General features: G+C 33.8%; 2 protein-coding genes across 2 annotated transcripts; both read right to left on the bottom strand.

The window, feature by feature from the left end:
- Positions 1 to 1,362: 1,362 nt before the first annotated feature.
- LOC146137089 (translocating chain-associated membrane protein 1-like) lies at positions 1,363 to 9,981 on the bottom strand. Its single transcript, XM_083395231.1, has 10 exons — positions 9,812 to 9,981; positions 8,758 to 8,845; positions 8,028 to 8,137; positions 7,135 to 7,251; positions 6,788 to 6,877; positions 5,883 to 6,007; positions 5,358 to 5,468; positions 5,066 to 5,209; positions 4,508 to 4,659; positions 1,363 to 3,057 (listed from the first exon to the last, which is right to left on the bottom strand). The coding sequence occupies exons 1-10, from the start codon at positions 9,932 to 9,934 to the stop codon at positions 2,984 to 2,986; spliced, it is 1,134 nt and encodes a 377-aa protein (XP_083251357.1). The 5' UTR covers positions 9,935 to 9,981; the 3' UTR covers positions 1,363 to 2,983.
- A 1,233-nt stretch (positions 9,982 to 11,214) lies between these two features.
- Positions 11,215 to 15,398, bottom strand: LOC146137088 (uncharacterized). Its single transcript, XM_083395903.1, has 9 exons — positions 15,231 to 15,398; positions 14,788 to 15,023; positions 14,376 to 14,462; positions 14,021 to 14,125; positions 13,496 to 13,592; positions 12,988 to 13,137; positions 12,449 to 12,589; positions 11,971 to 12,197; positions 11,215 to 11,417 (listed from the first exon to the last, which is right to left on the bottom strand). The coding sequence occupies exons 1-9, from the start codon at positions 15,343 to 15,345 to the stop codon at positions 11,286 to 11,288; spliced, it is 1,290 nt and encodes a 429-aa protein (XP_083252029.1). The 5' UTR covers positions 15,346 to 15,398; the 3' UTR covers positions 11,215 to 11,285.
- Positions 15,399 to 19,051: the final 3,653 nt, after the last annotated feature.

Below are 19,051 nucleotides of genomic sequence, written 5' to 3'. Positions count from 1 at the left end.
GGTGAATTTGGACCCCGGAAGCCACTGCGTGGGTGAATTGTGGGTCTAACAAACATGGGTGAGGGTAAAGGTCACGGGGTTATCACCTCTGAATATATTTTTTTTGTTTTCGATTTAATTTTTTTTTCTTGATTTTAAAATTATGTTTTTTTCAAATCTTAAAATTAAAAAAAATAAACATTTTTATTGGAAGAATAAAACTATGGTTAAATCAGATGCTAAGCAAAGTAGTGTGCGTTGCGGTTTTAAATAATAACAATAAATTATCAGAAAATTATAATAGGCTCGGTGCCTTTTGAAAAACGTATATATGGGTTTTTGCAGCTATTGAAATATAAAACAAATTCAATCATAATCCATGATTGCGATAAATTTATTCATTAAAAGTTCCCGCTTTCAATTACGCAATAAGCAGCTTTAGCTCACATTGAATTGCATTTTATAACTGCGGTGTTTTCATAAATGTGTATTCACCTTGATGACTAAAGGTAATAGCGATTGTATCTAATAAATCAAGCCAATTGACAAGATTTGTGTTTTAACTGAAATGTTGTTTTAAAGCTTTATTTAGTAAACGCGCAAGAACAATCTTTCACCGGAGCAGGGAAGTGCAGTCTATTGGTTGTTTTAGCGAAACCGCACAGAAGCTCGGCGTCAAATATGGATTAGTTTCGACACCTTGCTTGTTTAGAAATGTTGCCCATACATTTGTGCGTTTGACAACGATATAATATCGTTATTGGATGTCCGATAACCTCGGATCGAAGCCGATACCCGATATTAAGTTTTAGTATCGATACTCGTCCGATACCCAATTAATATAAGAAATAAAGGTAAATGTATCCCAAATATAATATATTAATAACTGGAGGTAACTAAGCCTTTTTTTTTTCGGAGCAAATCGTAAACTAACAACCTGAATAAAACCTTTGGATGTTTTCATTTAATCTATTTTGCTTGTTAAGCATAGTGATGACGTCATTCGGGATCGGATCTCGAAGCATCGGACATTTCTACTTTCATCACAAAAACAAAATTATTACGGGTAAAATTTAATCTGGTACTAAAATAAAAATATTAGTATTTTTTTCATTATTTTTAAAAGCCCTGGAGGAAATATTAAACTCCACGTTAATTATTCTTTGAATGTTTGAAGATTGAAAAGGAGAGAAAGATCATTAAAACATGTTTTATGTTAATTTTGGCAGTTTGCGAAATGATCACAACTAATACTATAGCGCGAGTTTGCGAGTAAACGTTTGCGGAGTGCAAAGTAAAAAATGACCGAGGCAAGCCCGGGTATCTAGTTGTGGGGTTCTGTACTGCAGGAGTGTTTACACACAACCCCGTTGTGGGTATAGGGGTGCTGGGGATACATGCTAAACCCTAATGTTTGGGTAGCAAGTGTCGGTCGAGAGACTAATTACTGTGCTTCTGTGTACACAGGGAAGTCACTGGAACAACAAAGTTCCAGGGGTTGAGGGTTCGAGTCCCGTCGACGCACGAATTTAGATAAAAAATATTAAGTAAAGTATTTAAAAATGGAGCAAAATAAAACGGCTTGATGCATACTTTTGACGTCACACAAGAAATTAATTTATGGTATTAAGGTGATTTTGCGTTTTTGTCGGAAGTCAATCTCTTAAACAGCTTTGCAGCAAAAAGTTCCGGTTTTGCACTTATTACGTCTAAAGTTTCACTCTATTTCACCAAACAATTTCCAATCCAAGCGTTACCTCACCAAACTAGTATTGCTGAACACACATTCCTTGCAAAAAATCGCGCTTAAAACAACCGACGTCTACAAAAAGAAAAAAAAGGTTCAAAACTGCCCCAAATAATCCACACGTTAAACACACAAGTTTGTCGAGAATACAATTTCCAAAAAGGTGCGGATTATCTTAAGACCTTGGAATTGGGGGCGAATAAATTGTACAGGTGATTTCAACATTCCAGTATTATGCTCAATACAGCTGCTGATATTTACATGAACATTAGGTGAAACTAAAATCATGCGTCAACTCCAATATATATATAGTGTATATTTTTATATACATATATATATATATTTAATGTTTATACAAATGATTACAAGAAAAATGGCTTATAAATACAGTAGATATTTTTACGGTAAGGGCAAATACGATGGGGTTGGAAATTTGGCGATGTTCACATTTAAATAAAAGAGGTTAATGTTGCAAAAATTACAACATTCCATTAAATTATTCAAAACATTACGCAAAAAGTGGCACTTTTTCAGTTTTTACTGACTGAACAGGTACTAACTTTAATATAATTAATTTTACCATTTTATGTTTGTTACCAAATTATAAAAGTTTGGCATAATTTACCTAAATCGCCTATTATACTTTTTGAATGTAAAAAAATAGTTTTTGCCAGAAACTTATTTGGCGTCATATCACATTTGCTTGTACGAAAAAAATATCTCACATGAAATGAAAAGGGAAGATTGGGTGATTTTAGTTCAGGATGGACGAACGAGGCAAAAACATGAAAATTGCGAAGATAAAATGCCCTTTGGGTCAGAACAGGCTCTCGATGGTTCTTTGCAAGAAAAAAGCGGCGAAACAACACATCGCGGGCTAAAACACACCATTTCTTGTACAAATATGCCGTCGGTAATCTAGAAGTGATCTTACAACCTACTTATATAAAGTATGTTGAACATCAAGATTTCTTTTTCATGCAAACGACAACGCTAAATATTTTAATTTATAGCTAATAAGTAGCGTTTTTCTAGGATCCTATGGTCAAAGTCACAGGACAAAAAACAAAAAAATTCCGAACCAGCTCAATGCAACCAAATTCAAACCTTAAAAATTATCCAGGTCTTTCTTACTAAAACGAGAAAAAACATGAAATTTTGTATTTGAAAAAACGCCGGTAGGAGGCGCTGTTGTGCATTTGTCCCTCGTCACCACAATTACAAACCGGCCACCTCTGGCGCCATGTAGCAGCGCTCTTAGTGTTTCTTTGCCTTTCCTGACCGCAAGGTGGCGCCGTTGCTCGTGTCATGGTCGCCTTCTCCTTTTTTCTCTGCATTTTAACTTAAGTTAGTCGCATGGTGTAATATATAAGTATAAGTGTAGACGTAATAAGAATGTCAAAGCCCATGGTAGAAGTAGGAAGCATTTTGAATGTTTCGAAACATTATGATCAAAATGAAAGGGATACTCAAAACGTTCAAAATGCTACCTACTTCTGTATGGACAACTTTTAACAACTACAACCTCCAGCTATTATGCTAAGAGGTGTACAAAAAGTCCAGCAAGGACGTACCATTTTATGCAAAAATTTATATTAGAGGCATGTTCAAAAGATGAAAAATAAAATTTCTATGGTCTTGAGAAGCTACACGTGAAAACAATTATTTTTGAGAAAATAAAATTTGCATATTATAGCGGAATAGTAAAAATGCTTCATTTAGGAAATCAGCAAATTATATCTATGAACCCTAAGAGCACATATATGTATGTAGGAAACAATATTTGCTAAATAATATTATGTATTTTACTTGTAATACTATTCCCACAGTAAGCCATCTTACCTTAAATATTGTTACAATCCAATACCAATACAATTGATCCCTGTCTAACAATTTAAAACTGGCAACTTTACTAACACTGCACAAAAACTATCCTAACACTGCACATGTACATAAATGGAATCCTATACAGATAAGCTAGAATCTTAAACTGAATAACAACACATATAGTGCTTGCCTTACTGCATTTAACAACTTACTCTTAACTGTTTAACAACTTTGCTAACACTGAACTATTCAGAATGCTGCTGAACTGAATTCAAATTGCTTGTTAAAAAGTTTCTAAAACGTTTTCTTCAGTACGTTTTCCAAAGCAATTTTCAATTACCTCATGATTTGCATTTAGTTGTCCTACAAAGCTTATTAATGTCACTTACTGGTTATATATTTGTGTAATCAAAACTTACCATATGTCAACATGTTACCATTAAAAACAACAGTATACACTGTTTAGTGTTTAGTGACATATTTAAACCCTTTTTGCGTTTTCTTTACTTGTTATTTACCAGTTTCAAATGTTTTATTTAGTGTATTATCCTTTAATAATTGCTATCTAAATCATTTTTGTGATAATCAGTAGAAAACTGTCTTCCTACTACAACAGCACATTTTAAAAGAATCATCAAAATTTAAACTGGCTATCAATCTTTTTTTCATTTGCTTTTAAACCTAAACTTTATTAAAACAATGTCATAGATTTTTGTACATTTTTTTTCTTGTTGTTTCAATGATATTTTGCTTAAAATTCCACATCTAGCTTACTGTTACAAAAATATGTACTTTTTTACTTTTCTATCCTGGAATAAGATAACGAAGGTCTGTCGTTTTAAGTTTTTCGGAAAAGCTTATTATTTTAAATTCTTTACCTAACAACAGTGATAAATCTATGAGATATAACGTTGATGTTTTAGGTGATAAAATCTCAGGTTTTGAAGAACTTACGAGATTTTTTAGCCGCTTTGGGCTTAACAGTTGCCAATGTTGCTTGTTTCTTTCGGAGCATTTTTTCTTCGCGATTCCTGCGAATCTGGAGTTGAATGAAAGGCCACATCAGCCAGACTTGTAGAAGACACAAGCTCGAAAGGCAAGTCATCCTAAACAACAGGGACAGTTGAAAAATCAAACCCAAAACCTGTTCCTCAATGTCACAATTGAGTAACCAATGAGCAATGATATTATTGCAAGACACACATTTATTTTAAAAACAATAGAAAACAGGAGTCTGAATAGGTTTAAGTATAGCCTTAAATTTATAGTAAATATTAACGCTGATAAAGAAGTAGGTTGCATATTTTTAACGTTTCAAATATTTATTAATTTAATTTTAACAGACTGTCACTGTTTCAAATGAATGCTGCGCACTAAGTAAATTCAAACAACTGAAAAAGATAGCTTGTTTTTCAAAGATTATTTAAATTGAAAGACAATTAAGACTTTTAAAGGTTCAAAGACTTTGTTTCTACTGGTAAGAAAGCAGTATTTATGTGGCTTTTGCTTTACCTGACAAAGAATGAGTTGAAGTTCCCGGACGAAAAGTCTAGTCCCTGATTTTCAGCTCGTCCCAAACCGAACCAGAACATTAGGAATGACAAGGTAAGGATGATGAATCGGGCAAGTGGGAACAAGATCTTCCACAGGGAAAACCTAACAGAAAATAACATGTTGCTTGTGTCATTGTTGAACATATTTGTAAACATAAAAAAGTATTTTAAACAATCTTAGGGTAAATTATATATTTCTGAAAACAAGTGGCACTGTTTGACAGCAATTCAAGTGTAAGTGTATTACTTACAGAATCTTAGAAATTTCACTTTTTTCAGAGAAGTGAGCGATCCGTGCAGCGTGGAATACTGCCTCGGCCACATAATGCAACGCCATGATTACAATAGCGACCCGCCAGAAACTAAAATACAACAAGCAATGTGTATTATATAATCTGTCAGAAAAAAATTTAACACTTTTTGAGGACCTTTAACAATGTGCAAAAATGATTAAATCCGATATTTATAAAGTAAAATTAATATATAACTTCACATAACATTACTTTAGGCTGCATGTGGGTAACATGACAAAATATAAGTCTGTTTTTTTTTTAACTTTTACATAAATTTAAAAACATATATACTATATATACACACAATCTGTTTTTTTTCACACAATGTTGGTTTTTATGTAAAATGTGTATTCAAAACAGAGAGTTAAATATAATTTTACATAATATCACCAAAAAACATTTCAAGGGCGGAAAAATACACCAATTTAAATGGGTTCCTCTTTACTTTAAAAACCAAAACATATGTAAACTAATGATACTTACTGCAATATGTATGCGCCAGCAATAAACACCAGATGTAGTGAGTAATACTGGATCCGTGGTTGAAGCTCATCTTTCTTGGCTTTTTGGAAGTACAGCTCAGGGTACATGTGAAGCCAGTAGGCCATCTAAAAAGAAAAATACATTTGAAAATAGCCAACTAAAGATAAAGCCCATTTTTTTTTTAAATGTGGTCCGTTGATTCCTTTTATTGGCCCGCAATCTATTTTTGCTGGCCGGTAATGAAACAAAAAGACTGTTTTTGTTCACCTAGCCACATATTGCACTTGAGAACAGCATTTTTCTTAAAGCTACTTGAATTGTGGCTTAAATGTGACAACATATGCCCCCTCACAATTAGAATTGGGGTGTGCTATTGCAACTTTGGCACCCATATTAAAGAATTACATCTGTTGGTCCACAACAAAACATAGTTAGACCGCACTGAACTAAGACTTGAAATTCAACGCCAATCAAGGGAAAACTGTGAAATGTTGTTTGAACGCAAAGAAACATAATTAAATCAATTTTATAGATTCAATGTTGGTTTATTGACCTTACATAGTCTGTAATACTTCTTTTAAAAAAGGTATGAAACAGCACTCTTGAGCTTTAGTGCCATAAAACTGTTATGGGAGAAGTGAACATTGAATGCATTTTGAAAGACTCTTGTGAGCCAGGATTTAGCCAAAGGTGTTAATGTACGTATAAATGACAGCTTAGAAATGTAATTATGAGATAAAATATTAAATTAAAAAACAAGCGGCACTGTTGACAACTTGTATTTTACATTTGTTGAAGAATTTTCGCAAAACAGTGCTTCATCAGGTCATAGTAAGGTCTTACCACTTTTTTTAGTTTTAAATTTAAGACAAATACTGCTTGACAATGATGGATAAAATAGCAACCTGGATAAGCATGAATAGCTTGTTCTCCCATGACAATACGGTGTGTGGGTAGCCGTTCCAAACCTCGGCAATATCAGCAAAGTAACCGTTCTAAAAAGAGAAAAATATGTATTGAAGCAAACTTACAATTTAATATTTAAGCAAACGATGTTTTAAAAATGAAGTTTTTATAATGACTTTTGCATATGTTATTTGTACTCTTTATAATATGCAATGTTGTATTAAAATGCACAATTATTTACATTGCTTTCACTATTTATAAATATATTCAATTTAGTTAAAATTAGACAAAAGTTTTAAGTCAAAAAATGTCTAAATAACAAACCACATTAAAGTCCAGTTATTACCTTAAGTACCAGGTGGATCCCCCAACCTGCAGAAATGGCGCACCAGACAAGGATTTGGCCGGATTCACTAAACTTGCTGTTCTTGGTCTTCGACAAATGGAGCTTCTTGGAAACTTTCTGCATCAAACATTAAAAAATTTGTGAAATTTTATTACTAAGTTCATAAATGTGAACTAATCAATTTATGCATAGAGAAACTAAATAGTTGTATGTATTATGGAGTACTATAATAAAATAATTTGATGATTTATTGATTTATTGAAATTTAAACTTTTTTGGATTTAGGTTGTTACTTATTACTAGGGCGATTATTTTTTGACTTGTCAAAAAAAGTCAAAATTTTGTCAAAATTTACATGTTAGGTCAAAATTTGTCAAAATTTTTTCAAGTCAAAATTAAATAGAAATGCACATACATCGCTTACAAAATTAAAAAAAAACTAAAGTCAGCTTTTTGAAATTGGTCGTTCAGTTATTTTGAAATTTATCGTTCATTTTATCAAAAAAAATTAGTTTTGCTATAAGTTCAAAGTCATTTTAAACGTATTAAATCTTTATTAGAGCGATATACTGTATAAAAAACGTGTGATTAACGATGCCTAGGTTATTGAAATCAATGTATTTCTAGCAGGTCAAATTTTTGTAAAAATATATTATTTTCAGGTCAAAATAACCTATTTTTTAAGTCAAAAAATAATCGCCCAACTTATTACTTAAATACTTTCTGCAACAGCCCAGAAATTATTCTACATTATACGTAGTTTCTTATTTTTGTTTTTAGCAGGCTTCTGATTGTTAAAATATAATATAATATATAATAATTGACTGATGCAATTATTAATTTAAAAAATAGTGAAAAACAATAAAAATGTTACTTTTTAGGCATGAACTTACATCAATCACATATTCTTGGATCACAGCATGGACGACAGCAAGCATTAGAGCTTGAAAGATGACAGAGAAAATATCCAAGACGCCACGGTTAAACTCAGAAGGAATTGGTTCTAGAAAATATTAAAGATATATTTTAATAAATTTGTACAATTTCCTTTAAAATTACAAATATAAAACATAATAAGGTGTAAATTTAAAGTAGATCGGTGCATATTATAACCAACCATATTGGATGATGTTCCACTTAGTCTTCTACTGGTATATAAGTCAGTAAATTTAAACCGATATATATTTTGCTTAAAAAAAATTAGTGCTTTATTAAAAAAATTCGAAAAAACATTTGCTTTTATTTTTATGGCTACTGATTTAACGTAGGGTTTGGTTTACTGTGTTTAGCTTCGTAAATATATATAAATATTTGCAAGATAAGTAAATATATAAGCAAGATAAGAAGTTCAATAGGTTACAGTAATTAATATTCTATCTTAGATAAGAATAAAATGGTTGATGAATAATGTGGTTTGCTAAGCAACCCATAAAATAAGGTTTATCTTGAAAAAAATGTGATTAGTAAATCTTCTAACACCTTGTAAATGTAAGACCTAAGTTTTTTAAAAATTAAATGTTGCCAAGTTGAGAAATGCAAATTACAGAAAGTATGTTGAGTATCTTGGGATGTTTCCAGCATACACAGGAAAGGAAATAACTGTCCATATGGGTTTAAGCTTACCAGGGCCATCGTTGTCTTTTCCTTCACTTGTTTCCTCTTGAATTCCATATTGCAGGAAAATAAACGGCTTGCTCAACTTTGAAGTTATCTGTAATTTAAATAATATTTTTATGCTCAATTTTGTAATAATGGGGCATACTTGTCATGTTATTTCTCTTACTTTCTCAGCAAAGAATATTTGCGAATCTATTTTATAATACTAAATAGCCCAAAAAAAATAGTTAAATGTTCCCGATATTGGCAAACATACTTTACATAGGATGCTATTTAAAATTTGTTTATGTTGTTTTGTATTTTTACCATATTATGTATCAAAGCTGTACAAGCCAGCTCTGTGACTCTAGTTTATTTTCTAGGCCAGAATCTTACTGGAGCTGATTGATTTAAGTCTGCATTATAAATTAGTGACCAACTGCTATATTTCGTTGTGAATGCCACTGATTAAAACCTGATTTTTTCATATATACCTAAGATGTAGAGTAATAACTTTAATTAATTAAATATATAATGTAAATCACATTGCATTTATCGGCGCTCTTTCACTATTGTACGTAAAAATTAATAAAAATTTTTTTTTCTTCAAATGCCGCATACCACAACACATATTGTTTGGGTTAGTGTGCGGGTTAGCGTTTGGTTGAGGGTGGGTCAAGTTATTATTAATAATAAACATAATATTACTTGACCCACCCTCACCCAAACGCTAACCCGCACCCTAACCCAAACAATATGCGTTGTGGTATGCGGTATTATTTTTTTTTTTTTTTGCATAATATTTCACATACAATAGTGAAAGAGCGCCCATTTATCTACCCATTTAAATATACAACTCTTATTTTGCATGGTAAATTTGCTTTATGCTAACACATTAAACCTAACTTTAGTTGCTTGTTTTTTAGAAAAAGCTACATAATATTTTCATCGTAAAATATTGACTAAAATTTAATCTTCAGTCAGATAAGAATTTTGATGAATATTATCATTCAACTGATATATTAGGCTATTTCTAATAAAAATACATAAATAAAAGCAGCAAATACTAAATGGCTCTTACCTCTGATATTAGCCCAAGCACAATGAAAATAGCTATACAAGCAAGAATATCAGCATGGTTTTGTATCACAAACTCATGGCTCATCACTGGTGGGTTCTTGGGCTTCTTTCGTGGCATTCCCATTTTGAAAGATCGGTGTTAAAATATTAAGCAGTTAATTGCCTACACTAGATTCTATACAACAAAACACATCTTTAAATACTAATTTTAAAAACTGAAACATTGGATTTTTTATTAATAAACCATAGTGTTAATAATTTACAAACACTGTTGTGATTGAAGACCACTCACTGTGAAAAGTATATTTCAAGTAAACACACAAGTTTTTTTAACAGATCCAATCTGTTTTTAAAAACAATCAATAATACCGGGATCTCCTATTTATACAGTAAACAAGTGGCAAGCCCAAATGCATTCCATAGTTGGTTACTGCCAAAGAGCCCAAGTAAAGTATTTTTCTCAAAGTCCTGCGATACAAACACCAAAAAGGCTATTTTTATGTAAACACAGCATTATTTTATGCCTAACGACATCACTGGCGTGGTTTTGGACAACAATTAACACCAAAGATATTTTCAGGCGATCAAACCAATTTCAGAATACCTTATGCTATCATTTCCAGACGAGGAGGTATCCATTGGGGGAAAAAAACAAATTTTTTTGCAAGCATAAATACTGTGGGTTTTCTATATTTTATTGGAATGTCTAGAATCCCAGGGGTTTCTAGAACTTTAGATTTTGAATCTAGAATAAAGTATTCAGAACATCGAATGCGAGTATATTTTTATTAAATTATTCAACCTCGATTTTGTTTGGGGAAGGGAATAAACTTAAGATACCATACAGGGCCCACAGTCACAGCAATAAATCCCAAAACAATTTGAAAAAAAAGTTTTAACTCATTTCGTTCCTGTAAAAAAATGTTGTAGTATTCTAGAATAGCGGTGAAAACACTTAATTTTAGACAAGGTTATTTGACAAAATGACTTAAATTCAAGTTAAGTCATTTTGCTGAAAATACTCAAGTCATTTGAAAACAGTGACTTGAGTCATTTGTCATTACAACACTACAATTGACGCCATAAAACTTTAACAAATTTAAAAACAATAGAATTGATTTAAAATTTCAAGCATCTCAGCCTTTGAAGAAAACTATTTATCAATTTACGAAGACCTGTAGCTCGTCAATGATTAATTAATTAACTTCTTGCTTCTTGAAACAATTCCAAGTAAGACGCGATACGTGGATCCATCATGGCTGCACTCGAGCGGAACACGATTATTTTTATTATTGGGGAGCGCATCAAATATACAAGCAGCAAAACAAAAAAAACGCAACAGTTATTGTAAACGCTTTAATAATGACAAAACTATTAAAATAAAAATATATAACACTGCTAGGCTTTATTAAACTAAATAGATATGTAGAAAACACTGGGATTAACAGTTTAATCAACGAATTCGTAACCGCTCATTACAAAGCGTAAAGATTGGCGGGGTATTTTTTGGGTGTTTTATCCGATGAAACACTTTTTCCGCTGACGCGAAGTGGAATCATCGGAAGGTGAAGGACTCCTTGATTGTCGCGGTAATAACGGTCAATAAACTGCAATAGAATTTGAATATTATTAAGCACAGCACACTTAAAAGCGGTATTGGTGCTGATAGCATTTTTTATTTTAAAATAGGTAAAGTTTGAACTAGAAATAAAATTGGATAAAACCGAAAATATTCGCTGTGTATTATTCTAGTAAACATACTTTGCGTGATCTCGTAGGCCTACTCCGCCATATTTGCTACGTCACAAATATTCACTTATGTGAAAATACCAGAGATGATAATTTCAATATACCTGGGTTTGAATCGAAGGGTACTTTTTAGTGTACGCCAGTGATTTTTATAGTTTCATTTGCGACGAGTTTTTAAAACAAATGTTCGACTTGCGGCGCAAAAAGCGATAGAAATTTTAATATTTTTTTTTATTTGTATGTGTATTTATTTGTTGTTGGCAACAGAAAATCAAAATCAATTGCTCGACTTTTTGTACCAATAAGTTCGAATAAACATGTCACTGGATAATATTACTTGTAACATTGCAATGTTCGAATACGAACTTTTGGGACGCCCTTGGAGAATTTAAAAAAAAATTTTTACTTCACCTGTTTCAGAGCAGTTTCAGAGACGCCGTACTTCTGGCTGTATCTCTTCAGTGCGATGGCGTGAGACTTGTCTCGACTCGATTTGTTGGCGTTCTTCGACGGGTGGAAAACGAAGTTGTGTGGCACTTTTTCCACCACATTGTGACGTGTAAACGTCTCATTGGTCGATTGTCGCTGGACGTTGTTAAGTGGGTTTCCGATCTTCAAGCTTCCGAGAGATTCCATTCCTGCGGGAAATGGTTGGAAATTTACAACGAAATACTTTTCAAGCTTGGAAGGAATTTGCCAGAATAAAACGCAATCGACAAGTAATAGACTTTTACAAATATATTGATTTGGAATTGAGTTAATTTACAAATTACTTGACTGAGGTCTAAGTACTTAAAAAAATATATATATAATAACATGTTTACAACACTGCGTTTAACCCTTAAAAGCACAATATTGAAATAAATAAATTCCTAAACCTGAAGGTTACCTGAAATCCAAGACCAGTCCTCGTTGAGTTTAGGATTTCTATTTAAACCGAGAACGTAGGATTTGTCGAGTTGTGCCATTGGGCGGCGCTGTTGAGCTTCGTCCTTATCTTCAAAAGTTGCGAAAGATTTTCCAAAAATGCCTGAAAAGTTGTAACAGCTGTAAAGAAGTCAGCTAAAGAAGCAGATTTTACGGTATAGGCAAACATTTTGCCGCGGAGTTTACGGTTTATAAAAAGATCCAAAAAGGATCGCAAAGGTTTAAAAAAAAGTAAAACAACTTTTTCTTTTGCAAAATATTTGCTTTGTGTTAGAATATTTAAACAGGACTCATCATGCCGTTTATAACTGCAAATCTGTCTTTTAATAAAGTTGTTTTACATTTTTTTAAGATTTATGATTGTTTTAAATATTACGACTGGGATAAAAGATGGAAGTGTTGGAACATGATTAAATCCGAATATAAACAATAAAAATAATAATAATATTACAATAGTTTTGTCAACCAAACAATATAAAGACACTTATAAACTCAACCCACTTGGAGTGTTTCTTCCAGCAAATCGTTTGGTTGAAGTGAGGCTCGGTGATGAACAAGCAGCGAACGAAGTGGTCTTCGAGTAGGACAGCCCATCTGGAGTCGCTGTAGCGAATTCGGTTCTCGAAGTTGCCTGGCTTCTGGAGCGAGCACCTGTTACGTCACAATATGGATAGATAATTTGAATTATTTAAACAGGATATTTTTTATTGGTTGGATTTTTTATCAATAACAAAATAATTTGTAGGTGTTTTGTAAATTTAGATTTTTATTTTTCAACGTAGAGAAATAAAAAAAGGTTTAGAATAAAAAAAAAAAAAATAAAATAAAAAACGCGTTTTAGGATAACACAGTTCAAACGTTTGAACAAAAGGTTTTACTGCCAATTGTTAAAGGGATAAATAGGAATGTTAAGCATATTCTATGCGTTGTATTAACATTACCAAAGTAACAATAGAACCTATATAACGCAAGCTCTTCATAACAATGGCACGTTTGTTACGTAACAAACCGTAGGACTTGGTGGGGGAGAAGGTACGGTCTCCAATCGACATTGAATCAACGCGGAAAGGATTGAAGTAAACGTTGCCACAGTAACCCGGCCACGCCTGAATGAACACAAGATGTCAGAGCTGATGAATGAAAACTTTTAACGATGCTTTGGTTCTCCCGAGTTATTCGAGTATATTTACTTATTATTTTTACTTGTTTAACTCAAAACAGGATTTTGGTAGGTAAATTTAAAAGAAACATGTTTGGAACTCTTAATAAAAACTATATTAGCAAAAGCAGACCATCCTCATTAAAATTAATTATTAAGGCCATATTTAAAACCGTGTGTACAGTTAGTATTTTATATAAGTACTTATGTGTATAGTATTTGATCTGTCGTATTACTTGTTTTAAATATTATTGGGATTCGGAATTAAATTTCAAAGGCATACAAAGGGGTCTGCTAGGTATAAGTTTGAACCCACTGGTTTATCTGTAATAGCCTCGATCAGCAAAACATTGCTAACACCTAAGGTTGTGTTACCTTCACTGGTTCCATGGGGAGCGGAAGTGTCTGATGAACGACCAGGGTACGGTCAGGTCGGTGAATGAAGGGAGGGTCGATCTTGTTGATCTTAAGGAACCTTTTCTGCCGGGAACCACTTACAGGTTAACGCTTGAGGATTTAAGGCTTTGTAAGTGTTGGAGTTAAATATAAAGGTATATACATTGTTTTTGTCATTTTTGAACAAAAATTATAATTTAAAATTTCGCTCAGTCGTGTATTTGGATTAGTACGTCAGTTTAATAATTTTGTTTAACAATAACATTTAAAATGGTAGCCTACGATATCGCTAACATTTTAACTAAATTTATGTGGATTAGAAACATCTGTTCACCCCGTCGTCTTGTGGCAACGTCTTTTGTCTCGCCTCAGATGTCCTCAGCGATGAAGCGTTGATTGTGTTTGGAGGCGGAAAATGAACCTGGAATGCAAAGCGCACAGAAATATATTCAGGACTTTTGTTTAACGTCAAGAGACGTCAAATGGTTACGCTATGACGCGACATTATAAAAAAATTAAAAATTATAAACACTTGACTGAACTTATGCGCAAATTGCAGCTGAATTCTGTCGAAATCGCAAGAAAAAAAAATTGCGTTCAGTTGGTAAAAAAAAGGGGTTTCCCAGTAGGAACATAAAAGAGATTGCATATTGCTCGAAATGGCAGCAATTAAAAAAAGAGAAAAATAAACCCTGTATTGTTTCCAAATATCGTACAAAGAAACGTCTCTAGTTCCAATCTCCTACCCTTGGCGTCATCTTCCACCCGACCATCTTCTGTCCGATGACGTCACTCATGTCGACGTCATCAATGACGTGATCGCCCCTCACCGATGACGCAGGGGTGGTGCAGGGAGTGTTCGTGTGGACAACTGTGTAGTCGTCCTCGTTCGTCATGGTTGAGCGCGTCGTCATCGACTTGCTTCTCTTCTTCGGGGATTCCCCGGCGGTGGGAGGCCTGGCCGTACGCTCATCGGATGTAACTGGAAGCAAAAAATGTTGAAAAAGAAACTATTTTGGATGCCCGATAGTGTTTATTTGATAACAACAGCCGATATTTTCGACAAGTATCGCCAATTAAGATCTACTGAAGTCAGGAATATGGCCAAACTCACAAATAAAGAAATCCAAACCAACTCATGATAACTAACAGCGCTTTTATTATTTTATTCTACAACCAAGTGTTAAACCTTGTTTTGTTGAACGTATGTTGACCTCTTGCACTTCAGGGGCTTTCCCATGTTTTATTTTCACCGCATGGTGTCGCTTGAGAGAGGTAGCTGAGGAAGATTTCGATGAAGGCATCTTTGTCTCGATTCGGTTTTTAGACGCGGAACAGATATTACATGTTTCAATAAAACTATGGGCCTATCAATTTAACGTAAACGCGATTGGAGATAAAAAAAACAAAAACACGTTAGGCCTATATAATATAACTTTACAATTACCACTAATATATGGAAAGACAATACGTAAATGTCCTAATATTAACAATTTTCAGGGCTGGTCTGGAATCCTAAAACAACAAACATTATTTTGATTGGGGTGCGGGTTAGCGTTTGGGTATAGGTTTAGCAATATTATTATTTAATGTTACTTGAACCACCCTTGCACAAACGCTAACCCAAATATGTTGCGTTGCTTTAATAATGGTTTTAACACTGTGGTAGGATTCTAGACCAGCGCCCAGTTTTCTAATGGACAAGGTCTATTTAGAGCAGTGGTTCCCAACCTGGGGACCACGGACCCCTTGCGTGTCCGTGAGAAAGCATTTGGGGGTCCGTGATCACCTTGATGAATTTTAGGGAAAAAAACGAAAAGCGATATTTTTACTTTAGATGCACATGTGTCAAGCTCAAGCCGGCAAGAATAAACTGTACCGGTAATCGGTATGCATTAAGATAAATCTATGCTGCTGCCTACAGTGTGTATACTGTACATTGACCTTACACTACAATACTACATCAACCACAAGGCATGTCGATTACAGTCAAATCAGAATTGGCTCGTCTAATACGTAGTACAAAAGCATGCGGTGCAACCAAACTTTGCCTCATAGTGGCGGGAACGACACCACTGCTTGTAGTTGGAGACTGCGCTGTACTGGTAGGCCAGTAGGTATGTACCGGTAAGCATATAAGTGAGTGGTATGCATAGTCAAGCGAACCCAACTAGGGGGCGCCAAGAAATTTTTAGGGGGACGCGAGCTCTACTTCATTATTTATTTTTTTGCAGTGATTTTATCCGTTTTGTTTGGGTTGGGCACCACTCCTACAGCTGTATCATCTTTGTTTTTTTGCCAACTTTAACATTAAAATTGCAAAAAAATTTCGCGCATCACACTTTTGTTGACATTTTTTTATAGCAACAGGGGACTCGACCTTTGTTGCGCGAATCCATAATGTTTTTGCAATATTGCCGTTGTAAAGTGTGTCGTCACACCTTTTGTATCACGATAACGCAAGGATTAGTCTTGGTGCTTGACATTTTTATTTGCGCTCAAATTTACAGCCTTACAACTGTGGAATATTTGCCCTCACAACACGTTTGTCAATACCAGCTCGAAAAAAATCAATGTGTATAGCACGAGCAGTTTGTTGTGTGCCCAATGCGATAAGCCTTCTTAAATTACAGTTTAGCGCCAATTCAACCAAAAAAACTCAATTTTTTTCGCGCTTAGCGCGACCCACAACAGACCTTCACTGCAATTACCAAAGGGGACGCAGCTGAAAAAAGGTACCACTGCACTAATGCGTTTACGCTCGTAGACAAGCATCACCTGGCAGCGAAAGAAAGAATTATGTCAATTGATGCCAATGGTGTATTCAACTTTTGTTCGTTCTTTCTTTCTTCAACAACAACAACAACAATTTGACACAGCACGGTAGTTGAGTAGCTTAATTATTACAATATTTAATAGTATGTTAATTGAGTTTCAGGACAATTTAGGTAGGGGTCCGCAGAATTAATAATTTGTCTAAAGGGGTCCGTGACAACCAAAAGGTTGGGAACCACTGATTTAGGGGAAAGCAGGGCAAAACGGACCCCTCACTTTTCTCGTTAACGAAAATGCCAGCGTTAATATTTGTTTGCTGAACAGTGACTATCGTCGAAAAAATGTTTGTGGACAAAAATCAAGCAGATTCGATTTTGCACAAACCAGGGAGGGGAGAAAATGTGTTTGGGGGATATTGACATAAGGATAGCGCAGTAAAATGATGCCTTTGTTAGTAAAGTCCAAGTAAAGACAAAGTTACTTTTTTACTAAATAATTTGTAGGTAAGGCTTGTTTATTAGTACGAAACAGTTGTCGTTCTAATTTGAAAGATTTTAAAGAAATCAGGTGTTTATGCGATTGATAGTGTTGGGGCAAAACGGACCCCTCACAAGTTAATCCGTCATTACTAGCCTAAAACTGCACTTTTTGCATTTTTTATTAGTCATTCAGTAATAAATTTTGGAAATTGAATAAATTTAAATAATAAATCATTATTTTATGTTTAGATCGGTTTTGCAGGAAGGAAAAACAATCAGAAATTTTACCAAGATCTGTTGTAAAAAAGTTCGATTGCTATTTGTTTTAACACTTGCTATTTGTTTTAACACGAGTTGGTATACATTAAGAGAAATATAAGGCAGTTTTTGCCTATTTATAACCATTTAACTTATAAAGAGTGGCAATGCTACCAGTACTTAGTATAGTGCTATTTTTTTGTATGTTTTGGCTTACTTTTGTTAAATATTTTTAACCTATAAGGCGCCATGTGTACCATTACTTAAATTATGACGTCACTTTGTGACGCAATTTGTGCCAATATCTCTGAAAAATTTTATGCGCCCCTTAAACACAAATCCTTGATCCGGCATTTCCACACAACAAAGCAATTAAATTATATTTTATTTGTGGGGTCCGTTTTGCCCCGTGAAAAAATCGACAACAAAAGTTAATTTATTCAGAAGGTATGCTTCTTTCAGTTGTTTTTTTAGCATAGGAGTAACTTTCAGTAAGACCTTTCAGTTGATACCGTATTCATCAAAAAATATTTTGTGAAACTCGGAATATAGCAGTTATCCCTTAAGGCAGGGATGTCCAACATTTTATTATAGTGGGCCGCATTGACACTTGAAATAATTCAATGGGCCGCAGAACCTATTACGTTTCAAGATTAAGTATTGCCCTTTAGAGTTATATATATATATATATTTTAGCCATACTATACTATTAGTGAACCCTTAAAAGCTGACTGGTTCATTTTAATTAGGCTAATATTGAACGTTTAAAATACCACTTGGGGGTGAAAATGACTAGCGGGCCGCACAAAAAATTTAGACGGCCGCAGGTTGGACATCCCTGCCTTGAGGGGTCCGTTTTGCCCCGCCTTCCCCTAAGTCTCACATATAATTGAGTTCTTTTTCAAAAGTAGACAAATTTTCTGCAACACACTTAAGAATCTTTCAGACAGTTTAAGAAACACTCAGTGCTGTAATGACTTAAGCTATGTCAGCGATTTTATATGGCTTGACTTGACTTGCGTCTGTTGAACAGATAGCTTGACTTGTATCTACGTTATTGAGTCAAAAGACTTGGGTTAAAATTACTCATTTTACATTTTATTATTAAATTGAGCCATTTATCTCAATTTTTGCAAGTAATACGATTAGATCAGGGGTTCTTAAACTGGGGTTCGTGGACCCCTTGGGGGTATTTGAACTAGTTTTAGGGGGTACATGAAGGCCTAATTGAAATATTAGTGTACATTTAAAAAGTTTCATTTTTTTTAAAGAAAACACTTTAATTACCGGTAATAATAAAACGGATTTCACTGTATGCATTTAGACTCCATTTTCACATTTTTGGACCGAAATCAGCAGATTTATTAAGTTTATTTGTATTGTGACGTCAATTTATGACGTCATTTTTTATTTTTTGTTCCCCTACCGTGGTCCACGCAAGGCCAAAACAAATTTTAGGGGTCTGCGGTAAAAAAAGTTTAAGAACCCCTGGATTAGA

Source organism: Ascidiella aspersa, chromosome 8, assembly GCF_963924565.1.
Source record: "Ascidiella aspersa chromosome 8, kaAscAspe10.2, whole genome shotgun sequence".
NCBI classification, from domain to species: domain Eukaryota; kingdom Metazoa; phylum Chordata; class Ascidiacea; order Phlebobranchia; family Ascidiidae; genus Ascidiella; species Ascidiella aspersa.
This window is presented reverse-complemented; position numbering and strand designations above follow the sequence as displayed.

Coding starts and splice junctions, on each gene's coding strand:
- LOC146137089 (XM_083395231.1), bottom strand. CDS start 9,934: ATGGGAATGCCACGAAAGAAGCCCAAGAACCCACCAGTGATGAGCCAT. Junction 6,878..7,134: donor GGATCCACCTGGTACTTAAG/GTAATAACTGGA, acceptor TTCTCTTTTTAG/AACGGTTACTTTGCTGATAT. Junction 5,469..5,882: donor GCTGGCGCATACATATTGCA/GTAAGTATCATT, acceptor GTTGTATTTTAG/TTTCTGGCGGGTCGCTATTG.
- LOC146137088 (XM_083395903.1), bottom strand. CDS start 15,345: ATGCCTTCATCGAAATCTTCCTCAGCTACCTCTCTCAAGCGACACCAT. Junction 13,593..14,020: donor TCCCCATGGAACCAGTGAAG/GTAACACAACCT, acceptor GTGTTCATTCAG/GCGTGGCCGGGTTACTGTGG. Junction 12,590..12,987: donor TGCTGGAAGAAACACTCCAA/GTGGGTTGAGTT, acceptor ACAACTTTTCAG/GCATTTTTGGAAAATCTTTC.